The sequence below is a fragment of the Cricetulus griseus genome, chromosome X, assembly GCF_003668045.3.
Source record: "Cricetulus griseus strain 17A/GY chromosome X, alternate assembly CriGri-PICRH-1.0, whole genome shotgun sequence".
Classification (NCBI taxonomy): Eukaryota; Metazoa; Chordata; class Mammalia; order Rodentia; family Cricetidae; genus Cricetulus; species Cricetulus griseus.
In genome coordinates this window covers 88,881,488-88,904,144 of record NC_048604.1, presented here as the reverse complement: position 1 = coordinate 88,904,144, position 22,657 = coordinate 88,881,488, and the positions used below count along the sequence as shown (strand labels likewise).

The following is a 22,657-nucleotide window of genomic DNA, read 5'->3' as shown; positions in this document are numbered from 1 at the left end:
GACCTCAGCCTGAACAGATGAGGCAAATTGCCTAGGAATGAACAGGAATCCAAAGCCACGGGGTCATGTTGAGGTTGGGGACACTGAAGAGATTTGTCACGCAACTGAAAATAAAGAATATACTTTTCAGATTGTCATGGTTGATACACTTTGCACTTTAAACTTCAGTTTGTTTTTTAATTTAAATTAGAAACAATTTCTTTTACATACCAATCTCAGTTCCCTCTCCCTCCCCTCATCCCCTGACCCCACCAACCCCTTATCCCAACCCCAGGGACGGTGAGGCAGTCCATGGGGGATCTTCAAAGTCTAAACTTCAGTATGTTTTAAAAAGAGTTTGTGTCTCTCTTCTTTTTTTAAACACAATGGGTCACAATATAGATATTAATTTGAGAACTTAGAAATACACCATATAATGGAAAATGTCAATGAGACAGTTGTCAATGAATATCTAGGAGGATCTTGATAATCACATAAGGCAATTTTTATTAAGTATAAACATATTTTGGAGGCAAATGAATAAATGCAATGAAAAATTTCAGAGTCATTTTCCCCAAAACATTAGCAGTATGTCCAGTTGAAAAATGGATCTATAGCCGGGCGGTGGTGGCACATGCCTTCAATCCCACGACCATGGAGGCAAAGGCAGGTGGATTTCTGTGAGTTCAAGGCCAGCCTGGTCTACAATGCTACAAAGAAAAACCCTGTCTGGTAAAACAAAAAGAAAAGGAAAGATAAAAGAAAAACAGATCTACATATTTAAGAAGGGAATGTGAAAAAACTTCAAATGAATTGATCATGGTAAAGACTAACAAATTCGACATAAGAATTCACTTAGAGAAAACAGGTATGAATGACTCTTTTATTCTAGGATTTACACAGAGGCAGCGAGCAGAGGAAAACTTTATTGACCTTTAGATATTAGGGATGTGAGACAGAGTCGTGAAGTAGTAAACAGAGAATGATTATACTTTTACTCCAGCAATGACAGTGGAAATGTGCAGGACATGATACTGCCATACAGAAGAAGAAAAAGGATGGAAGGAGAAAACAATAAAATAAAACTCTTCTGATTTGACACCAAGCTGAGCGGATGATTATAATTGAATTTGATGATTCAGGAATCCTGGGCTAAAAGCACTGCTTGAGAGGGTTACTCTGAGATGATTGTGATTCAACTGAACATGAGAGAGTATTGATTTTCTGAATCATCATGGTTGATTCATATTGGTGATGTTTAAACCATAGTGTGTATTAAACAGAGACCACATCTCTTTTATAATGTAGCAAGTTCCAAATATGGTTATTAATTTGCAAATAGCAAGAAAAGCACACTGTTATCTTCAAAGTGTAAAGGAGCATATTGATGGTGGGTATTCTTTGCAGAGGATTTTGATAAACATTTGAGTAAAGAAATCACTCCTTACAATATATCTGTCATTAAGGAAAAAATGAGTATGTGCAGTTAGAATCTCCTGAATCATTTTCCACAGTACATAGAGCTGCATCCCAGAAAACTCGAGACACTTGTATTGAAGAGGCAAAGCTAGAAGTGATCACATGAAGCTTTAAAACCTTGGATATACGATAGATGAAAAATGTTTTAGGAAACTGAACACTGAATTTCTGCATTGCTCTATGAAGCAGAGACAGACACACTCAGACAGGCAGAGAGAGAGAGAGAGAGAAAGAGAGAGAGAGAGAGAGAGAGAGAGAGTAGTAGAAGGACAGAGGTGATCTTTTACAAATTTAGATATTTGGGACTTTGAGATATGCTGAAAAAATAGTTAATAGAAAGTTTATATTCTAAGATGATATTTAAATACATTTATTTATAACAAACATGTATTGAGAATGTATGAAAAATTCCTACTATCATTAATAAAAACGAACAGTGCTAATATCAATGTACAATGATCTGAACAGTGTACTATAGAAAATAACAAAATGGAGCAATCATGTTCTTGTCACATTATTCCTTCTGAAAATATACAACAAAACTACCACTGGAAATCGTATCATATAAATTGCAATGTATCTGTGCTCAGTGCCTGAGTATTGGCAAAATGTTGGAGGCAAATAAGTGAGTCATGTGAGCGCATTTTTCATATTGATCCACATCAAGGTTGAGTAAGACATCCCTCCATATGGAATGGGTTTCAAAAAGCCAGAACATTCACTAGGGATATATACTGGTCCCACTGCCAGGGATCCCACAAACAGACCAGGCTACAAAACTGTCACCCACATGCACAGGACCTGGTACAGTCCTGTGCAGGTTCCCCAGAAGTTGGTCTAGATTCCATGAGCTCCTGTAATTACCCAAGTTCAGGTCAACTGTCTCTGTGGGTTTTCCCATAATTATCTTGATCCCCTGGCTCATATAATCTCTCCTTCCTCTCTTTGACTTGATTGCTGTAGCTCAGCCTGGTGTTTGGATATGGATGTCTTCATTTCATACCACCAGTTACCAGATGAAGGTTCTATGATAACAGTTAGGGAGGTCACCAATCTGAAGAGAAAGGCATAGAAAGGCAAATCTCCATATAGGGAGGCATTACAAGGAAACCTGATGCTAGGGAAATTCCCAAGAACCCAGAAGGTTGATCCCATCTAAGACCCCTAGCATTAGTGGACAGGGTGCATAAACTGGATTTCTTAGGTTTCTAAAAGTGACTCAGTTATACATCTCTTTGGACTATGTGTAAATGATTTGACATTCTATTTAATAGAAAGTTTCTCATCCATGTTCAATGCTATTCCATTCAAACAGGTTGGAAAAGGAAACAAATTAAATGTTCTTCAGCTGTCTAATGGATAATAAAAGAGTGGTACATACAAAGTATGTAATATTATTGCATGGAAAAGAAAAATGAAATCATGACATTTGCAGGTAAATGGCAGGCATGATAAAACATCCTATTGAGTGAGGTAACCCAGATCTAAGAAGACAATTGTGGCATGTAATGTCTCTTTTGTTATTCCTAGGATCAAATCTTCAGATAAAAGTTTAGGACTCACTTGAGACCATGAAAATCACATGCATGTAACAACATTTAGTGAAAAAAGAGTCGGGAATGTTGAAAGAGCTGAAGGAGTAGGCATATTGGAGGGTTTAGAGGGAGTAAAGAGAGTTGAAAACAATGAAATTGTGTTATAATCTCAAAGATAAAAGAAATAGAGATAATAATGGGGATGTAATTTAGAGAAGGTGTCTTGGTGTAGTTAGAAACCATGGGTTTTCAACCCCAATTACTAATATATTAATTGTAGGTTATTCATTGTTTTAGAGAGGAAAGCTCCAGAAGATTAACAGTACTACAGAGTCCTAATAGTCTTCTTGGTTGTCCATAAAACTGGATGACAAGATCTTATGGCTCAGCAAAACACAGTCCTTGGTTTTGATGTGTAAGGAGTTCAACTAGGCAGAGAGTGTTTTTGCTTTAGCAAACATAAAGTAAAATTTTCAGCTTGAATGCACAGTCTGTTATCACAATAAGACAGTTTTGTGAACATCATTGTATTTATAGACTGTTTCACTAGATTTGGATCCTTTTAACTAATGACACTTGTATTTATTACTAGTGGACATCTAGTAGCATATTCCCACTATTTATACAGTTAAGCTTCAATGATATCTCTTGGAGCTCTGTACCATGGCTGTTGAATTCAATGTACCAGAAAAATAAAGCAGTCAATATATGGAAAATATTAAAAGTAGCACCAGACATATCTATATCCTTTTGGGAAATCCTCCTTGAATTTTAACATCTATCTTCTAGAGTAACATGGTTACTCTAACTCATATCACCTCACAATCAGTCTTAAATTCATTTAACTTTACATTATTATGCTTATATTTGGAAAATATTTTAAATGTTCTTCATGTTGCTTTATGAATCATATAGGACATATGCATATGTAGCATGACCTTTACCCACCAGCATAGTACTGGAAGCAAGAACATTATTAAATGCTGTAACAAGATAGTCCTTTCTTTGTGACAGAAATGATCAATTTTCAACCCAACATAACCTGACCTTAAGGCTAATCACATTAGTTTAGGGATATGAGTTCATACATCATTTGGCAGGGCCAAAGAGGAAATACTAGACAGATGCAGCTTAGTGTGGAGCATAACCATTGGTTGATTCCATGAAACTCCCTCTAACTGGCTGTATAAAAAGCTTTGTCAGTTCAGTTCCTTCACAACCACTAACCTCTTTGAGCTTCTGCAGAAGAGCAAAGGAAGGCGCCACCATGGTAAAGTTTCTGCTGCTGGCTTTGGCCTTTGGCCTGGCTCATGCTGATGACTATGCTGAGGTAAATTCATTTGGTCTAATCATATATCTGAGATTCCTCAATAGCATATTTCTGTGGATGTGATGCATCATCCAGTTAGTCCATGCAAGTCCATATTCAAGAAATAAGCTTTCTGACTCTCATGCAGATACACTTCACCAATCAGATTTCTCTCTATGAAACAAATGGAATAAGGACATAATGGGTGGTATTTGAGAGCATAAGAAGGCCAAAACATGAACAGTTATTCAAAGTCTCAGGTTCAAAATGATCTATGTTAATTGAGTCATCACATTACCTTGGGCTATCCTACATCACTAGGAACATAATCTTGAAATGATAAACAAAATATTATTGATTTATATTTACAGTGAGTGTATATGGTTCCAAGGACTGTGATGAGTGATGTGAATGTATAACACTGGCCTGTTTTATTTCTTTCCTTTGTTTGCCTTTGTTGTTATTTTCAGCTTCAAGGAAAATGGGAAACCATTGCCATTGCTGCTAACAATGTTGACAAGATAGAGAAAGAAGGACCAATGAGACTCTACGTTCGTGAAATTGATTGTAATGACGACTGTAGTGAAATGGGAGTCACATTTTATGTCAAGTAAGCAAATTGTCAACTTTATAAATTAAGCAGACTCTGTATGCATTCCTCAGCCTTTATGTTGTTAAGATTACATGGCAATATTTTGTTTCTCATCATGAAACTGAAGGTGTCACCTTTAGCAATGTGATTACCTTATTTCATGATGGGTCAGCTCTGAACACCACATAGAAGTTTGGCACTGTATCCAATTCCATGTGCTTTTTCTTATAAGTCCTTGTAGTTAGAAGTGTGTAGTTGAATTTTATGCTCTAATATCACATGCAGGAACACCAAGGTTCCAATTTCTAGTAAGTCAGTAGGATTGTGTCAGCATTTGGGTCAAAGCTGTGCATGTTATGTTATTCAGTCGATGATGTGATGAAATAGTCTTCCAAAAACAGTTCAAATAAATCTAATTTGGGATTCCCTTTCTCTGTAGCGCTAGTCTCAAAGATTTTCTCTGTGACAATTGGATGACTATGTTCAATGGAAGATGCATAACACCATAAGACCTAAAAATGCTTAGAAGTAAATCTATGTTATAGTCACAATTGTGTGTTTTAGGTTACCAATGAAAGTACTTAAAGCACATGCAAAATAACTGTGTATATATTATTGTTGGACTAGCACAAGAGAATTTGCATATTTGAAATCATACTCACTGAATAGTGAAGTTTGGAAGAGAGCCTTCCTAGCTTTAGGCAAAATAAGCAGAAATAAAGGATGTCATCTCTATGATTAAAATATGTTGATACTTTCTCAATAAAGATCAAAAAAGTGAGGCAATCATAGATATTTTAGTCCTAGCTATGTAAAGTCTTCATAGATCCTATTAGCCCTCAATTTCATTATATCAATTGAACGTCTTTAATATAAATTCAAAGATTATAAAGAACAAACTATGGTTTATCTGTTTGATTTTTAGTGCAAATAACCAATGCTCAAAGACTAAAGTCATTGGGTACAGACAAGCAGATGGTACATACCGAACACAGTGTAAGTATGGGATCTGGAAGCTTCCTCTCTGAACAAAGGCAATGTGGGTGTGCACATTAACATTGATACTTCAGCCACCCATAGGTACATGGATGTAGAACAATTTTTGCTACTTGGAAGGGTATCATTCATTCCAATCTCTGACATATGCATCAAAGTCAGATTACATTGTTGGTTATCTGAAGTTTACATGGAGAAGAACACTATTCCAGAAAGATGTGAATAATTCTAGCAAAATGTCTCCAAATAGTTTCCCTGAATGAAAATTTCATTACCAGTAAGTATTCAGGATGTTTTCTTTCATTCAGTGTCTCCGTTTGTTACTGGACAAGTCCACCACTCACTAATAGGACCCTGTGTCCTGAACATCTTTGCAAACTTCTTGCCTCATGTTCTCAAGTATTTGTATTACAGATATTATCTGTCTCCCTTGATTTGTGAAAATTCAAATGAACAGTGCCATTTCAAAGATTATTTTTCTCACATTGTATAGAGATCACAACAATTTGATCCTCAGATGATTAACTTCAATTTTGAAAAGCAGTTCATTGAAAATCTGTTTAAGAATTTCAGACTGAATACTTCAATTTTGTAAGAATGGCTAAAAAAAAAACCCACAACACTACTGTAATGAATTATACACAGTTTGGCATTTGGCTTAATTTAAATGAACAGAGGACACATTCTTGTGGCAAGTCTCATACTCTCCTAAATTTACATGGATATTAAAAGCAATTCTGTAGTATTAAATGACCACATCCTATAAATCCTTTTATTTTCATGCTAATCACGTTTATATTTAATAATTGTCAGTGAGTCCAAATACCACATGCATGCATACATTCACACGCAGATGTGCACACACACACACACACACACACACACACACACACACACACACACACCCCTTACCTGGGCATTCAAAGCATACACTGACAGACCAACACATGCATACAATATGAATGTCTGTCAAATTAAAAATGTTTAACCTTACAAGTATTCATCAACAATCTTACACAATGATAAATTTTGTGCATATTATTAATTAGTACAGTCTTTCCTTGCACATGTGTACTTTTGCTTACTGTGTATTACCGTGGTATGACACCAGATATTTACACTTTCAGGACAAGTGGCCTTTGGGACCTGGTTGATAGGGGAAAGAATACCCAACAGATTTGTCCCAAAGTCTTGACTCAAGGAATTCAGAGAAATGGGAAATTACCTGTACTTAGGATTCAATATCAGAGTTGAAGAGCAGAAATGACTGGTCACAGTATTATGATGGGATATACAAAATGAATGAGACCAGGAATTGCTTTGTACACATGTGTCATATGATAATGGATAAAAGATGATTGCTAGAGAAAGGGTCAAAGTTAATATTAGGAAACGAGGTAGAACAATCAGTGACACTGAGTTTTGAAATATTTCTATTATTACAGTTGAAGGTGACAATACATTTAAACCTGTACATGCAACACCAGAGAACATTGTCTTTGTCACCGATAATGTGGACCGAGAAGGCCGGAAAACAAAGTTGATTTATGTTGTTGGTAAGAATGGGAGTGGATTCTCTCAAATAGTAGCAAAAGTATCACTCTGCAAATGAAGATGAAGTCAGATTCACACCATCCCCTCCAAATCAGTGTTATGGGATTTCCAAAATCCTGTTCACTAAATGACTATCCTATTGTTGTGTGGACCAGCTCTCACATTATATTGTAAATCCAGTAGGATGGTCATTGAAGACTAGGGGCAACCTGGGGAGGCTATTGGAAGAGTGTATGTTCATGATTCCTCAATGGAAAGAGTAGAGCAAATATTATTTTCCCAAAGTTCAGACCATTTTGAGCATTATTTGATCAAGTGTACACCAAATTAAAACATGAAATTCAGTGCATAGAATCAGGAGAGTTGTGAATTTTACATTGACATGCATAAATAGCTCTTTAGTGTTATGTTTTGGAATGTGGAAAGGATTCAGATGAGTGAATTCTCTAGAGAAGTAATTTTTAGTTTTGATGCATGGTGAAGGGCCTAGGCCCAGCCCAGGCTGAAGTGGTGGACTTTTCGGAGCCCCCGTTGAGGGCCCTACCCTGCCTGGGGAGTGGAGGGTGGATGGGGTGGGGATTAGGTCGGGGTGGGGGAGGAGGGTGGGTGTGAGGGGAGGGAGAGGCAGAACAGATTGACATATGAAACAAGCTTGTTCTTAATTTGAAGCAATAAAAATTAAAAAAGAAGTTATCCATTGTGTACTTGTAAATTTTGAAAATTGTAATTGACTGTTATTACCCACCCAGGGTAGGTGAATTTGGAAAAGTTGGGGTCTTTCAATTGTACCTCACAGTGGGACACTAAGGAAGCAAAATAAATTCTTCAGAATTCTACTGACCAACTCTCTGACATTGTCATTAATGCAATACAGGTAAAGGTCAACCTTTGACATCTGAACAACATGAAAAACTTGTGGAATTTGCTCATGAAAAGAACATTCCAGAAGAAAACATTCACAATGTTCTTGCTACAGGTAAACTCAATGAATATGTTTTAGATACATTATTTATAAATATGTATATATGTATATGGATGTATATTTATACATCTATGTATGTATATATGCACACAGAGCCTACCTATCATCTATCTATCTATTTATCCATCTATCTAGTTAGTACAACCACTGATTCAGATTATATTTAGTCATCTTATCTTTCAGTTTCATTTGTAGCAAGAGTCTTGGAAAAACTGTTTTTATATTCTTATGATAAAACTTCTGTTACTCCTTACCCTACTCATGTTCTTTTTCAGATACTTGCCCTAAATAAAGACCTTCTGTAGGTGAGTAGAAACAGAAACCATGCCTAACCATCCTGATATTTGAATAGATTTGTCCTTCTGTAAGTTTTGACAAAGGATAAAATGAACTCAAAAGTAGGCAATATGAAGACAGAATATTATTTGAGTTTTCATGCTGAAAATGTTACAGTGGTAAAAATGAAGAATAGAAAATTTTTATGTACAAAACAATGTGAAGGACTTTTATTCAGAATTGCTAATATATTTATTTTGAGGAATGTTCCATCAAGAAATGTTTCCTATTATTTGAAAAATCTTACTTTACTTATGATTGTGGAATATAATTTGTCACAGATATTATATAAGCATGTTGAGAGTTTCAATACATTCTTTGAAACCTCTCAATCTACATATGCATGTGGGGACATAGAATGTCATTATTCACTGTTGACTGTGCTCATATAAAATCCAAAGTACAAAGTGTTGGTGATTTCCAATGAAGGAACTGTCTGTGTATAATCCCTTCTGTATACTCTGTATTGTGATATTTAATTTTATATTCATGCACTCTCAAGGATGAAGTCTTTCCTGTCTGTTCAATGATAATTTTTGCTTTCATATTTGCAAGGTGAGAACAGGATGACAATTATGCATCATATCCTCTTTTCCACGGAATCAACATCACAAGTAAATCACCATTTCCTTCTAAATGAATTGTCCTCTGTCCTGTGAAGTCAGGATGCCACATACCAAATTCCTGGCTTACCTTTCCTTTCCCATCGAATGATCTATTATTTGCTGTTGTTCCTTTTTGACTGATTAAATAAAGTGTTTCAAGAAGCAATAAACACCTTGTGAAATGCATCTCTTTCAAAAAACACATGAATATACACTACGATAATTAAAATAATCACTCTGGTGTAACAAATGATATCCGTATTATTAAAAACTATTGTAATAATTGAAATGTCACATTTATTGGAGAGCCATGGGTGAGAACACTGTAGAAGTATATTATATGTTGTGTTTCTTATATACTTTCAGCTGTAAAGAGTGATTTGCAATGAATGTCCTTAACACTCTAAAAGAATTCACATAAGACACTCCTTGTTCTTCCTGCATGTTCCACAGTATTGCAAAGGAAGAATGAAATCTGTTTTCAAAAGTCCATCTCAGGAGATTATCTTTTACTAAATGATTTCAGTAAGCAAATCCATTAGGATATACTTAAATTGTGCACATGTGAGTCATTCATGTTTGAAGAATAAACTCATGACAATGAATTTTCATAGATACCAATTCTCACAAACATACAAGAACTTATTAAAATTTCCTGTGGCTATTACAAGCATTTCTTAGAATATAGTTAGCTAAGATAAAATTAAAGGCAGATGCAGTCTTCTTTGAGGGCTTGGATCAAGGAAAAAAATATTAGTCACTGTTGCTACATCCATTTTCCTGAAGTCTAAAGATATAACATATGCAAAGCACATTTAATATATATATATATGCATATATATGCATATGTATATGCTACAGACATGAATAAGAAACTATGAAATCATGTTTTGATATAAAATCTGCTATTTAACCTTTCTTTGTGTGCCATGAAAAATGATGTTCCTTTAGAAAAAATACTTGACTAATGTTTTTTTTTGAAAATTTTATGTATTCAATGTACATTTACATCATTTTATTTTTTCAATTTTTTATTTGAATTAGAAACAGGATTGTTTTACATGACATTCCCAGTTCCCTTATCCCTCCTGTCCTCCCCAACCCCCCACCAAATAAAACCCTATCTACCATATATCCTTTCTGCTCCCCCTGGATGGTGGTAAGGCCTTCCATAGGGTGTTATCAGAGTCTATTGTATCCTTTGGGTAGGGCCTAGGCCCACCCCCATGTTTCTTGGCTCAGGGAGTATTCCTCTATATGGAATGAGCTCCCAAAGTCCACACCTATGCTAGGGATAAGTACTGAACTATTACAGGAGGTCCCGTAGATTTCTGAGGTTTCCTCTCAGAAACCCATGTTCCTGGGGTCTGGATCAGTCCCATGCTGGTATTCCAGCTATCAGTCTGGGGATCAAGAGTTCCCTGATGTTCAGGTCAGCTGTTTCTGTGGGTTTCACCAGCCTGGTCTGGACCCCTTTGCTTTTCACTCGTCCTTCTCTGCAACTGGATTCCTGTTCAGTTCAGTGATTAGTTGTGAGTGTCTGCTTCTACTTTCACTAGCTGTTTTATGAAGTCTATAGGATGGCATATAAGACAGTCAACAATCTCAGTATTAGGGGAGGGCATTTAAGGTAGAGTCTTCTCTGTTGCTTAGATTGTTAGTTGGTGTTATCTTTGTAGCTCTCCAGACATTTTCCTACTGCCTGATTTGTCTCCCATTTTCTTGAGGAGTCTCCATACTGATTTCCAAAGTGGCTGTACAAGTTGGCACTCCCAGCAACAGTGGAGGAGTGTTACCCTTTCTCCATATCCTCTCCAGTATATACTATCATTGGTGTTTTTCATTTTAACCATTCAACAGGAGTAAGATAGTATCACAGAGTTGTTTTGATTTGCATTTCCCTGATGGCTACGGATGTTGAACACATTCTTATGTGCCTTTCATCCATTTTATATCCCTCTATTGAGAATTGTCTATTTAGTTCTGTTCCCCAATTTTAATTGGATTGTTTGGTGTTTTGGAGACTCGGTTCTTGATTTCTTTGTATATTTTGGAGATCACCTCTCTGTTAGATGTGGGGTTGTTGAATATCTTTTCCCAGTCTGTGTGCTGCCATTTGTCTTACTGTGTCCTTAGCCTTACAGAAGCTTCCCAGTTTAAGAAGGTCCCATTTATCAATTGCTGATCTCAGGGTTTGTGCTACTGGTGTAACATTCAGGAATCGCTCTCCTATATGAATTAATTCAAGGGTATTTTCCACTTTGTCTTCTAATAGTTTCAATGTGGCTGCATTTATGTTGATGTCTTTGAATCATTTGGACTTAAATTTTGTGCATGGCAATAGTCTTCTACATTCCACCATCCAGTTATGCCAGCACCATTTATTGAAGATTCTTTCTTTATTCTAGCATATAAATTTATCTTCTTCGTCAAAAATAAAGTGTTCCTAGGTGTGTGGGTTAATATCGGGGTTTTCAACTCTATTCTATTGGTCTACCTGTCTATTTATTTGTCAATACCAAGCTGTTTTCAGGACTATAACTCTGTAATAGAGCTTGACATCAGGGATGGTGATGCCTCCAGAAGTTCCTTTATTGTACAGGTTTGTTTTGGCTATACTGGGTCTTTTGCTTTTCCATATAAAGTTAGTATTGTTCTTTCAAGGTCTGTGAGGAACTGGGTTGCATTGTAGATTGCTTTTGACAAGATTGCCATTTTTACTATGTTGATCCTGTCTATCCAAGAAAATGGGAGATCTGTAGGGGAAGCTGTAGCCATGCCTGATTAGGGGTGTACCTGCGAGGCCTTGGTGGTCAGGGTGACGTAGAGTGAGAGGTGTTCAGGTGGCATGTTTTGGTTTCAGTTTTGCTTTTGGCTTGCTGTACAGACTGCTGCCTGTCAGCTGGCTAGGTAGCTCTGTAAATAAGGCTTTTTCCCTATTACAATCCCTTGTATGTCTACCTGGTTCCGTATTGGTAATTTCCCGCAATAGAGATCCTTCCATTTTCTAGAATCTTCATTAATTTCTTTCCTTAGAGACTGAAAATTCTTACAGTGAAGATTTTCACTTTTTTGGTTAGTGTTACCCCAAGGTATTTTATGCCCGTGGCAGTTGTAAAGGGTAATATTTCTCTTATTTCTTTCTCTATGAATGTATCATCTGTATATAGTAGGGCTACAGATTTTTTTGAGTTGATCTTGTATCCTGCCACTTTGCTGAAGGTGTTTACCAGATGTAGGAGTTCTCTGGTATAGTTTTTCGGGTCACTTATGTAGACTATCACATCATCTGCAAATAGTGAATGCTTGAATTCTTCCTTTTCAATTTGCATCCCTTTGATCCCCTTTTGTTGTCTTTTTGCTCTATATAGAACTTTAAGGACAGTATTGAAGAGGTATGGAGAGAGTGGACAGCCTTGTCTTGTCCCCAATATTAGAGGAATTGCCTTGAGTTTCTCTCCATTTAATTTGATGTTGGCTGTCAGCTTGCTGTATATTGCTTTTATTATGTTAAGGTACGTTCCTGTTATCCTTGATCTCTCCAAGACCCTTATGATGAAGGGGTGTTGGGTTTTGTCAAAGGGCTTTTCGGTATCTAGTGAGATGATCATGCGGTTTTTTTCCTCAGTATGTTTACATGGTGAAATACATTGATGGATTTTCATATGTTGAACCATCCTTGCATCCCTGGGAAGAAGCCTACTAGATCATGGTGGATGATTTCTCTGATGTGTTCTTGGATTCGATTTGCCAGTATTTTATTGAGTATTTTTGCATCAGTGTTCATGAGGGACATTGGTCTGTAGTTGTGTCTCTGTGTGGCTTGGGTACCAAAGTTATTGAAGCCTCATAAAAAGAATATGGAAATTAACTTTCTGCTTCTATTGTGTGGAATATTTTGAGGACATTCGGAATTAGCTGTTCCTTGAATTTCTGGTAGAATTCTGCACTGAAGTCATCTGGCCCTGGGGGTTTTTTGGTTGGGAGATATTTGATGACTGCTTCCATTTCTTTAGGGTCTATAGGTCTATTTAAGTTTCTTATCTGTTCTTGATTTAACTTTGGTAATTGAAATCAATCCAGAAAATTGTCCATTTCATTTAGATTCAAATTTTGAGGAATACAGATTTTCGAAGTATGACCTGATGATTCTCTAGATTTCCTCTGTGTCTGTTGTTATGTCCCCCTTTCATTCCTGATTTTATTTATTTGCATGTTACCTCTCTGCTGTTTGGTAAGTTTGGATAAAATTTGTCTATCTTGTTGAGTTTTTCAAAGAACCAACTCTTTGTTACATTGATTCTTTGTATTGTTCTCCTAGTTTCCACTTTATTGATTTCAGCCCTCAATTTGATTATTTCCTAGCATCTGCTTCTCTGGGGTGTATGGGCTTCTTTGTGTTCTAGAGCTTTTAGTTGTGCTGTTAATTTTCTAGTGAGATTATTCTCCTGTTACTTCATGTGGGCACTTAGCGCTATGAACTTTTCTCAGCACTGCTTTCAAAGTGTCCCATAAGTTTGGGTATGTTGTGTCTGCATTCTCATTGAATTCTAGGAAATCTTTAATTTCCTTTTTTATTTCTTCCTTGACCCAGGAATTGTACAATTGGGCAGTATTTAATTTCCATGAGTTTGTAGGTTTTCTGCAATTAGTGTTTATGTTGAATTCTACCTATAAAACATGGTGGTCTGATAAGATACAGGGGATTATTTTATTTTTTTGTTCCTGTTGAGGTTTGCTATGTTGCCAAGTATGTGGTCGATTTCAGAGAAGGTTCCAGGTGGCGCTAACAAGAAGGTATATTGTTTTGTATTTGAATGGAATGTTCTATAGATATCTGTTAACCCCAATTGGGCCATAACTTCTATTAGCTCCTTTGTTCATTTGCTAAGTTTCTCTCTGGTGTTCTTGTCCAGTAGTGAGAATGGGGAGTTGAAGTCTCCCACTATAAGTGCGTGTGGTTTTATGTGTGATTTGAGTTTTAGTAATGTTTCTTTTTTAAAAAAAATTTATTAGTCCAAATTAGGAACAAGCTTGCTTCACATGTTAATCCCTTGTCCCTCTCCCTCCCCTCTCCCAACCTCCCCAATCCCCACCTGCCCCCCACCCAACCCAACCTCCACTCTCCAGGCAGGGTAGGGCCCTTGACAGTGGCTTCCCGAAGTCCACCACATGATCCTGGACCGGCCCTAGGCCCTCCCCCATGTGTACAGGCCAAGAGTGTACACGTGGGGTGGGCTCTTAAAGCTCCTTCTTAAACCAGGGAAAAATACGAATCCACTACCAGGAGCCCCCTAGAGTGCAGAGGCCGCCTAATTGATAGTAATATTTCTTTTATGAATGTGGATGCCTTTGTATTTGTTGCATAAATGTTCAGAATTGAGACTTCATCCTGATGGATTTCTCCTGTGATGAGTAGGAAATGACCCCCTTAATCTCTTTTCATTGATTTTAGTTAAAAGTCCATTTTTTTGGATATTAGGATTGCTACCCCTGCTTGTTTCTTGGGTCCATTTGATTGGAAAATCTTTTCCCAACTTTAATTCTTAGGTACTGTCTTTCTTTGAAGTTGAGGTGTGTTTCTTGTATGCAGCAGAAGGATGGATTCTGTCTTCTTACCCATTCTGCTAACCTGTGTCTCTTTATAGGAGAGTTAAGACCATTAATATTGAGGGATATTAATGGCCATTGATTGTTCATTCTTGTTTGTTTTGGATTTGGTGGTGGTAGTGAAATTATGTGTGTGTTTCTGTCCCTTTTTTCTTTTAGCTATTGGTAATGTTGGATTATCCATTGCCTATATGTTTGTGGTTGTAGTTAACTTCTTTGGGTTGCAGTTTTCTTTCCAGATTTTTTCCGTAGGGCTGGATTTGTGGATATGTGTTGTTTGAATCTGATTTTGTAATGAAATGTCTTGTTTTCTCCATCTATATTGATTGAAAGCTTTGCTGAGTATAGTAGTCTGGGCTGGCATCCATGTTCTCTTAGTATTTGTATGATATCTATCCAGGACCTTCTGGATTTCATAGTTTCCACAAAAAAGTCAGGTGTAATTCTGATAGGTTTGCCTTTATATGTTACTTGACCTTTTTCCTTTGCTGCTCTTAATATTTTCCTCTTTATTCTGTATGGTTCAGGTTTTAATTATTATTTATTTTTGCAGATTTTTTATTTGAATTATAAACAAGATTGTTTTACATGACAATCCCAGTTCTCTTTCCCGCCTGTCCTCCCCTACCACCCCCCAACTAAAACCCTACCTATCTCATATCCTTTCTGCTCCCCCTGGATGATGATGCATCCATAGGGTGTCATCAGAGTCTATTGTATCCTTTGGCATATGGCGTGGGCCCACTCCCATGTGTCTTGGCTCAGGGAGTATTCCTCTATGTGGAATGGGCACCCAAAGTCCACACCTATGCTAGAGATAAGGACTGAACTACTATAGGAGGTCCCATAGATTTCTGATGTTCCCTCACTGAAACCCATTTTCCTGGGGTCTGGATCAGTCCCATGCTGGTATCCCAGATATGTCTTGGGACCAAGAGATTCCTGTTGTTCAGGTTAGCTGTTTCTCTGTGTATCACCAGCCTTGCCTGGACCCCATTGCCCATTGCTCATCCTTCTCTGCAACTGGATTCCTGTTCAGTTCAGTGATTAGTTGTGGGTGTCTGCTTCTACTTCCACCAGCTGCTGAATGAGGTCTATGGGATGGCATATAAGTCAGTCATCAATCTCATTATCAGGGGAGAGCATTTAAGGTATCTTCTCCTCTGTTGCTTAGATTGTTAGCTGGTGTCATCTTTGTAGGTGTCCAGACATTTCCCTAGTGCCTGATTTCCCTGTAAACTTAAAATGTCTCCCTCTATTACGGTATCTCCATTCTAGTTATCTTCTATTCTTACCCTGACTCAATCTTCTGCTCCCTCATGTCCTCTGTGTCTCTCCTCTTCTCCCCCTTCTCATTCTCCTAGGTGATTTTTATTATTATGTGGTGAGGAGACATTTTTTTTGGTCCAGTCTATTTGGTGTTCTGTAGGCTTCTTGTGCTTTCTTTGGCATGTCTTTCTTTAGGTTGGGAAAGTTTTCTTCTATGATTTTGTTGAATATGTTCTCTGTGCCTTTGAGTTGGATTTCTTCACCTTCTTCTATACCTATTATTCTTAAGTTTGGTCTTTTCACAGTATCCCATATTTCCTGGATATTTTGTGTTAGGGATTTGTTGGACTTAAGTTTTTCTTTCGTTAGTGAGTCTATTTCTCCTAGTGTATCCTCAACTCCTGAGTTTCTCTTTTCCATCTCTTGTATTCTATTGGTTATGCTTACATCTGTAATTCCTGATCATTTACCCAGCTTTTCTATTTCCATCATTCCCTCACATTGTGCTTTCTTTATTGCCTCTATTTCAGTTTTTAGGTCTTGAAGTGTTTCCTTGAAAGATTTGTTGATATCTTGTAATTTTTATTTGTTTTTTCTTCCATTTCTTTAATGGATTTTCTCATATCCTCTTTGACGTCCTCTATCATGTTCATGAAGATGTTTTTAAGGTCATTCTCTTCTGCTGCATCTGCATTATGTTGTTCAGGTCTTGATTGTGTAGGGTTCCTAGTCTCTGGTGGTGTCTTATTGTTTTTTTCTGTTGTTGAATGTGCTTTTGTATTGTCTTCTTCCCATCCTTTCTTCTGGTGGGTGTAGCAGGAGTCTCTTCCTCTCCTGGTGGCTATGGGAGCAAGGTTCTCTTCTGGTAGATACAAACAATTCCAATACTCTGATGTCTGTCCTCTTCTCATGCATGGAGGCAGGACTGTTACTGGGGCCTTGGCAGTCTCTGGGTTTGTTGGATCCCATTGAGTTTGGATCCCTTGAGCTGTCCTCTGGCCTCAGGTGTCTCGAGCAGGACACAGGAACCAGAACCAGAAACAGCCCCAGGCCTACTTGGTCCATTGGATGGAGGTGGGACTGTTACTAGGGCCTTGACAGTCTCTGGGTTTGTTGGATCCCACCGAGTTTGGATCCTGTTAGCCTACCCCTGGCATCAGATGTCTGCGAGCAGGGCAGTGGAACTGGAAGAAAATTCTTAAAGGTTTAAAACTTTCCCGTGTTCCTTTGGACCTAACTAATGTTAAATAATGTCTGTACCCTTTATCCACAATGTCTGTTGCTTCCACTGAGAAATATGGAAACTTAAGTAATGTTCTTCTGCCTATCTCTGGTTTTAACATCTCATAAAAATAACGAATTCTTCGCTTCACAAAAAGACAACCTTAACCTTATCTTCTGAACACTGCTGCATTTTATTTGTGTATATCTTTTATCATTTATTTCCTCATAGGGAAAAGAGAAGTGACAATACAGAATATCAGTACCAATATTTGAATTTTTGTATGAAAAACCTGACAATGTTGTTCAAAGGACATAGGTATTCATTTAGAGGAGCAAGAAAATAGGTTTATGTAGGAGAAGGTTGGGGTTAGAAAACAGATAAAGTAGAAAAAGAAGAGTGTATTTCGATTCTCCATAAAACTGTAGAGGAGTAGAATATAAATAGATATATGATCAATAGAGCTCTCACTTGGATGTATTCACAGAAGGGATGACTCTCCTTGGAATTGGGTTAAAATGCACTCTATGGCTGACTTTATTCTATCAGAATCAGTTTCAAACCTTGCTGCAGGTCATCTCTTCCAGTACTTTCGCCTTTTTACATTCCAGTGATTGCTGCTGCTAGGTTGTACTGCCAATGGGGCAGTACAGTGGGGCACACAGCCATTCTACAACAGCTGTAGTCATCTCTTTTTCATTGACTACTGATTTAAAAAAAAACACGTTTTCAGGGTCATGACAATGTCTGACAATGAGACTGAGTTTAGAATAAGTGCATTAAGCTTCTTGTTTTAGGAAATTACAAGACAATAAATTTAGTCTCTGTCCCCTTGAGAAGGGGAAAGGGTCAAGATCCCCTGAGCAAATTGAGAGCAGGGGAAGAGGGGGGAGGGATCTACAAGAATGAGAAGGGAAGAAGAGGAGGGTTGCAGAGGTCAGGAGGGAGCAGAAACGTTTAGTCGGGGAAAGAATAGAAGAAAATATATGTGATAGGCAGGGATTTAGTAGGGGGGCGTTAGGGGAGGATGGGAGGGAGAAGGGAACTGGGGTTGTCATGTAAAACAATCTTGTTTCTAATTCAAATAAAAAACTCTGAAAAGAAAAAAATTTAGTCTCTGGCTCATTGATTTAGTCAGTTGTACAGAGATGGAAAGCTGAAAGACATAAATAATGATATATATATATATAATATATAATATATATATATAATATATATATCATATATTATCTAAGTTTAGTGTTTTCATTGTTAGTGAACTGTTTACTATATTAATGTTTATATTAATGTTTAAATATAAAAATGAGCCCAATTTTGCTAATTAGTAACAAAAAACAAAATCTCATACAACAATATATTTTGACTCTCATATCCCAAAGTAAATGTAATTTAAACAATATAAACACGTAAAAAAAGGGACTTACAGAAAACTACTGAGTAGGGTCAGCCAATGTTCTCAGATACTCACATTCACTTGTAAGAAATAAACACGACCACCATTACCATCCAAACCTAGGCCAGCATACTGATGGTACCTCTAAGGCTCCCAAGAATCAGAAACCAACAGGCTATAGCAGCTAGTCAAATTGCTTTCATCTTTTCCATTCTCTTTCTCCCCTTGTAGTCTCACTGCAGTTCAGTAGTCAGAAGGTCTCTAATGATGACACATTTAAGGAATTCCTCTCATTGTATATCAATGAATCATTGACAATGATCATTTTTTTCATCCAGTTAGTTTTGTTTTCAGTAATCCTGTTAAGAGATCAGTGTCAGAATGTTTGACATTCTTTATATGATAAGTGAAAAGGCTAGTGTGTGAAGATTAATATGAAATTGGTAATACTGTGTACAAATATTACAAAATATTTTAAGGTCTGCAATGTTGATTTATCTTTATGTTCTTTATTACACAATGAAGGAAGAATTGTGACAACCACATCCTTAGTGACTCTGTTTCTGTAGTGTGTACATTTTCCTAAGTTTGCTATTCAAAATCAATACAATCCTATTGCTTAATACAAAGATTACTTGATACCCTTGTCTCCATGTAACAATGTATCCAAAAGTACAATGATATCTATGATTAATAGCATATTCCAACAGAACAACTTTCCTACCTTTTAATTTAGAATCTTTCTCTAGGCTGTTGTCATTTATGCAATTTTTCTTGAAATGTGAATGTAACAAGATTTGTTGGCAATAGCAATTTATCATTATCCTGATCCAATGGCTGAGTGTTTCTTAATGGTTGCCACTGAAGCTCTGATCCAGGATCATGACTGTCAGTTATGAACTCTCATGTGGTCAAACCTCCATGTTATAACTCTGTTTCAAAACTTTACATAACCATATGTAGATGGACTTTTCTTTTTTGGCTGCAAACTCAAAACATGACATGGAAACTTATTATTAATTATGTAACCTTAGCCAATAGCTTAAGCTTTTTTCTAACTAGTTCTTATAACTTAAACTAACCCATTCTTATTAATTAAAATCCTTCTATGTTGCTTTTGGCTTATTACCTCATGCCCTAGATGTCTTGCTTCCTCTGTGTCTAGAGTCTCCCTTCTTCTTCCGGTGTCCTCTGGGCCTAGAAATCTTGCCTAGCTGTTTGCCATTCAGCTTTTTATTAAGCCAATAACAGTGATATATCTTCACAGTGTATAAAAAGATCACTCTACAACATTTCCCCCCTTCTTAAACAAGTACAAAGGAAAGATCTTTATTTTTTTTTTCATTTTTCGAGACAGGGTTTCTCTGTGACTTTTGGAGGCTGTCCTGGAACTAGCTCTTGTAGACCAGGCTGGTCTTGAACTCACAGAGATCCACCTGCCTCTGCCTCCCGAGTGCTGGGATTAAAGGCATGTGCCACCACCGCCCAGCTCAAAGGAAAGGTCTTAATACTAACAAAATAAAACTCTAAACAATAAGAAGAATTATCAGATAAAAATCATATTTACATTATCCAGTCCATTTGTATTTGGAAAAATTAGAGAAAATATTCTGTTATCTATCCCCTCTTCATGAGTCCAAAGTTTTTTACCTAATTTATTTTCTATCATGAGTAAGGGAATCTAACTATAGCTATGTAGTCTTCAATTCCATCAAAGAACCCCTAAGGATATAATATTACCTGAGTAAACAGGAAGTGCCATGCAGGCCACTTCCAAACATATAGAAGTAACAGAGATATCTGGCTGCCTGGACAGTTACCCCAGGATTCTTCTTCAAAGTTGGGGCATCCAGTCTTTGGCCTGAAGGCATAGAAGATCAGACAGACTCTTTAAAAATATATAGGTTAATAGTTTTTTTATATTCCAACTTCTCTCAACACTAAGCCTAAGCCTAATCCTGAGTGCCAATCCTAACTCTAACCCTAACCATAACCCCAACACCAATACTACACCTAATACCAACCACAACCACAGCCCTAACCCTAAACCTAACAGCATTAATCCTGAACCCAAGCCGAACACAATATTGACACTAACCCAAACTCCAAACCTTACCTGAAATCCAAACCCAGGTCTATCCCTACTCCTACCCCTAACCTCAACTCCAACCCTAAACCTATACCTAACCCTAGCCCTAGACTCAAACACAGCTGTAGCCCTAACCCTAACCCTAATTCTAATCCTAACCCAAACCCCAACCCTAACCCAACCTCATCCCCAACCCCAACCCTGACCCTAATCTCAACCTCAACCCTAATCCTAACCCCAACCCCACCACAACACCAAACCTTACCCTAAACCAAACCTTACCCCATAGAAACAACCCAAATCTCTACACCAAACCCAAGCCAACCCTAACACTAACACTAGCACTAACTCTAACCCCTAACCATAATTCTAATACTAACCCAAACACAAACTTCAAACCTAAACCCAGGCCCAGTCCTATCCTTAATCCTAATCCTAACACTAACCACAAACCCAACCTCAATCCTAATGCTAACCCTAACCCTGACCCTGAGCCCTAACACAAAATCTAACCCTAAATCTAACTACTAAACCTAAACCTAATTCTAACCTCAACTGTAATCCCAACCCTAACCTGAGCACCAAACCTAATACTAACTTCAACCCCAACTCCAAACCCAGTCTTAGTCCTAGCCTTAAACTTAAACCTAACCCTGTTCATAACCCTTACCCTATCCCTAAGACCAACCCCATCTACAGCCATAGCCCTAATAACCCTAAGCCAAATCCAACCCTATCCCTAACCCCTAGCCCTAATCTTAAATCTAACCCCAACCCCTAGCCCTAATCATAACCCTAACCCTAATAACTTTAACAAAACCCAGCCCTAACCCTAGCCCTGGGCTCTAACACTAACTCTAACCCTAAAGCTAACCTTAGCCACTAAATCTAAACCCAAACTTAACTGAAACCCCAAATCTAACCCCAACCCCAACCCTAATCCTAACTCAAACACCAAACCCAACTCTAGTCCTAGTCTTAAACTTAAGCCTAATTCTATCTCCAACCATTACCCTAACCCCAAGCACAACCCCATCTGCAGTCCTAGCCTGAACCCTAACCCTAACCTGATCTGTAGCCCTAGCCATAGCTCTAACCCCAACTCTAATGCTAACCATATTGACCCCAACTGAAACCCAGCCCTAACCCTAACCTCCAAACCCAACTCAAAACCCAACCCCAACCTTAATGCTAACCCTATCCCAACCCTAACCCTAAATACAACCACAAAACCTATACAAGCCCTAACCCCTAAAATGAGCCCAACCCCAACACTAATCCTAATTTCTACCCTACCCACAACCCCAATCCTAACCCTAAATTTAACCCTAATCCTAAATCTAAGCCTATCCCTAGCCCAAACCATAACACTAAACCCAACCCCAACAGTAACACCCACTCATAACCCAAATCCAACCAATATCTCTATCTCTAACTCTAAATTTAATGTAAGTCCTAATCCTAAATTTCTAAATTTAACACTAACACTAACACTAAACCTAACCCTAATCTGAAACCTAAGCATATCTCCAACTCTATCCCAAACCCCAACCCTAACACTAAGTCGAACCACAATACAAACTCCAAACCCAGCACTAGCCTTGACCCTAACCCAAACCTAGTCCTAAGATTAGCCCTAATTCTAACCATAACCCCAACCCCAACATAAACCCCAAACCTAACCCTAACACAAACACCAACCTTAAA

General features: G+C 37.6%; 1 protein-coding gene across 1 annotated transcript; it reads left to right on the top strand.

Annotated features, from left to right (window-relative positions):
- The first annotated feature begins 4,260 nt into the window (after nt 1–4,260).
- On the top strand, nt 4,261–17,448 carry LOC113837654 (odorant-binding protein-like). The gene is made up of 6 exons (XM_035449744.1): nt 4,261–4,323; nt 4,773–4,912; nt 5,820–5,890; nt 7,336–7,446; nt 8,319–8,420; nt 17,252–17,448. Exons 1-6 carry the CDS (start codon nt 4,261–4,263, stop codon nt 17,446–17,448), a joined length of 684 nt encoding a protein of 227 aa, XP_035305635.1.
- Nucleotides 17,449–22,657: the final 5,209 nt, after the last annotated feature.

Bases quoted from the DNA above. Each gene is read 5' to 3' on its own strand.
- LOC113837654 (XM_035449744.1), top strand. From the start codon at position 4,261: ATGGTAAAGTTTCTGCTGCTGGCTTTGGCCTTTGGCCTGGCTCATGCT. The intron at 4,324-4,772 runs GTAAATTCATTT...TGTTATTTTCAG, and splicing joins ATGCTGATGACTATGCTGAG to CTTCAAGGAAAATGGGAAAC. The intron at 7,447-8,318 runs GTAAGAATGGGA...AATGCAATACAG, and splicing joins AAAGTTGATTTATGTTGTTG to GTAAAGGTCAACCTTTGACA.